This window comes from Magnolia sinica, chromosome 17 (assembly GCF_029962835.1).
Source record: "Magnolia sinica isolate HGM2019 chromosome 17, MsV1, whole genome shotgun sequence".
Lineage (NCBI taxonomy): Eukaryota > Viridiplantae > Streptophyta > Magnoliopsida > Magnoliales > Magnoliaceae > Magnolia > Magnolia sinica.
This window is the reverse complement of record NC_080589.1, coordinates 52594127-52596590: the sequence shown is the minus strand read 5'-3', so window position 1 is coordinate 52596590 and position 2464 is coordinate 52594127. Positions and strand designations below refer to the sequence as shown.

Below are 2464 nucleotides of genomic sequence, written 5' to 3'. Positions count from 1 at the left end.
TCAGATAAATGGTCATAAAGGCGAACTTATATTATCACTTACTGACCATTGACACTCAATCAGCCGCGGCCCTGATCGACCATCGATGACCGTTGAATAGACTTCTAATCATATCTGTCGATCGACGCATCCAAATGGCGGGCCGATCATATCTATATGTAGATCATCATTAGGGCCAATTATCTAATGGTGGGTGTCAACTCCTATGCCCTATAGTGGCCCCTAAATGGTAGAAAAATACTCCCCTAGGTCTAATATAGTAAAAACCCATCTCTTAGGGCCATTTACACTAAACCTGGCACGATATAAAGGCCCTATTTGGGCACCCCCTCTCCCCATACGAATTAGCCCTAGGTGGAACAAAGGGAGAGATGAGAGAAACAAGAGAAGGAAGAGAGGAAGAAGAGGAGTGAAGGAGGGTGTCGTTAGTGGAGGAGCCAAGGAAACTTGGAACCTTAATAAATCTCCTTCCTTTCTCCCACATCCACAACTCCAAGCTCTATTTCCAACTAATCCTGTGAAATAACTAGCCCCATTGTGTAAATTGGCTTCTCCTACCCCAAATTCATATATGGCACGTCGAATAACTCATTCCGGTTTGTGAGATATGGCCGTCGCAAGGTGACCCTCCAGGGACTCAGCATGACCACGCCTGACTGGTGCAGCCTACGCCCGACCCTCCAAAGGTTCGGTGTGACCACACCCAGTAGGCGCAGCCTACGCCTGACCTTCCAGGGGCTCGGCATGACCATGCCCAACCGGCATTGCCTAGGGGTGCAAATCGAACCGTTGGATCCGTGTAACCGGACCAGAACCGTTGGATCGGTTTGGTTTGGTCCGGTTCTATGATGCTAATGGTCCGGTTCCGGTTCCCAAATTCCCAAAACTGTTAATTACGGATTGGTTCCTGTTTAGGGCCCTGTAGAACCGAACCGAACCGTGGATCCGAGCATTCGTTTAAAAAAAATAATAATATAAAACCCTAAAGTTCCCATTTTCCTATAGCTTTGTTGCATCTCCTCTCCAAAAACCCAAACCTTAGATCTTACCTTCTTTGAATCTACTCTCCAAAACCCCCAACCCTAGACCTCACCTTCTCATCTCTCCTCTAGGGTTTAAGGTCTTGAATCATAAAAAGATCAGATGTTGTTGCAGATGGATTGGCAAGGGGATAAGCTATCAGAGTTGTTGATGCAGATCATGCTCATCACCTTTGCTGTAGTCACATTTGTTGTGGGCTACTCCATCGGTTCTTTCCAGACCATGCTACTAATCTATGCTAGTGGTTTTATTCTGACGACACTGGTCACCGTTCCCAACTGGACATGGTTCAATCGTCATCCGCTGAATTGGTTGGACCCCATTGAAGTGGAACGGAATCCAAAGCCTCAGCCATTGGCTTCGAAGAAGAAATCATCTTCTAAGCATCATCAGAAGTAGGTCTTGAAACGGAACTTGATTTATTGTGGTTTTCAATTTTATGCAAAGCCATAGATTGAACTCTCGATCTTTAGTTGCTGTTTTAGTACTATATGATAGCAGAAAGAAACATCTTCGCAATATTATTCGCTTTAATAATTGGAAAGCATATGAAACAGATAGGTTTTGATATAATAATAATAAATAAAAAAACCGTGGAACCGATCCGGAACCGAACCGTTTTTCATGGTCCGGTTCTATGGTGCTAATGTTCCAGTTCTGGTTCCAAAAATTGTGGAACCATTAGGAACGGTTCGGTTCTGGTTTCACCCCAGAACCGGACCAAACCGACCCGTGTGCACCCCTAGCGTTGCCCCTGTCGGAACTTCCTACAATTTTGGGTCAACTTCAAAAATTCATATCTCCTTCGTTACAACTCCGATTTAGGTAATTTAAAAGCCAAATTAAATATTGATGAGTCTAATTTTATATAAAAATAATAAAAAAATAAAATAAAAATTATAATATAGTAAAGTTTAGGAAGTTTTTCCAACTATCCAAAAATTACTAATTTCAGACAACTATTACTCCTAGAATTTTAATAATTTATTTAGAGTTCCAAATGAGATGAAATTTTGTGGTATAACTTTAAACTTAATGATGAGATATTAAAATTTTTTTAAAAATAATTCAGTTACCAAAAGTATAATAAACCTTATAATAAATAGAGACATTTTGAAATAATACAAAATTCATTGGTTTTGGACAACCGTTACTTCCATAAATTTTTATAATTTTTCTGTAGGTTAAAATGAAATAAAATTTTTTAAGATAAATGTTAACTTAATTATAGATTACCAATTTTTTTTTTTACAAAAATAATTTACTAACTAAATGTGACAAAAATGTTATGATCAATAGATGGGTTGAAACCAAAAATTTCTGCAACCTCGAGTTGCCAATGAACCAATTGTTTTTTTTTTTTTTTTTCATATTGGAGTTTTAATATTTTATTTCTTTTTAGAAATTACTTCTAACCATGATA

The 2464-nt window shown here is 38.9% G+C and overlaps 1 protein-coding gene across 1 annotated transcript; it reads left to right on the top strand.

The window, feature by feature from the left end:
• The first annotated feature begins 986 nt into the window (after window positions 1–986).
• Window positions 987–1558, top strand: LOC131231009 (signal peptidase complex subunit 1-like). The gene has a single exon (XM_058227061.1). It carries the CDS (start codon window positions 1144–1146, stop codon window positions 1438–1440), a length of 297 nt encoding a protein of 98 aa, XP_058083044.1. The 5' UTR covers window positions 987–1143; the 3' UTR covers window positions 1441–1558.
• Window positions 1559–2464: the final 906 nt, after the last annotated feature.

Coding starts and splice junctions, on each gene's coding strand:
- LOC131231009 (XM_058227061.1), top strand. CDS start 1,144: ATGTTGTTGCAGATGGATTGGCAAGGGGATAAGCTATCAGAGTTGTTG.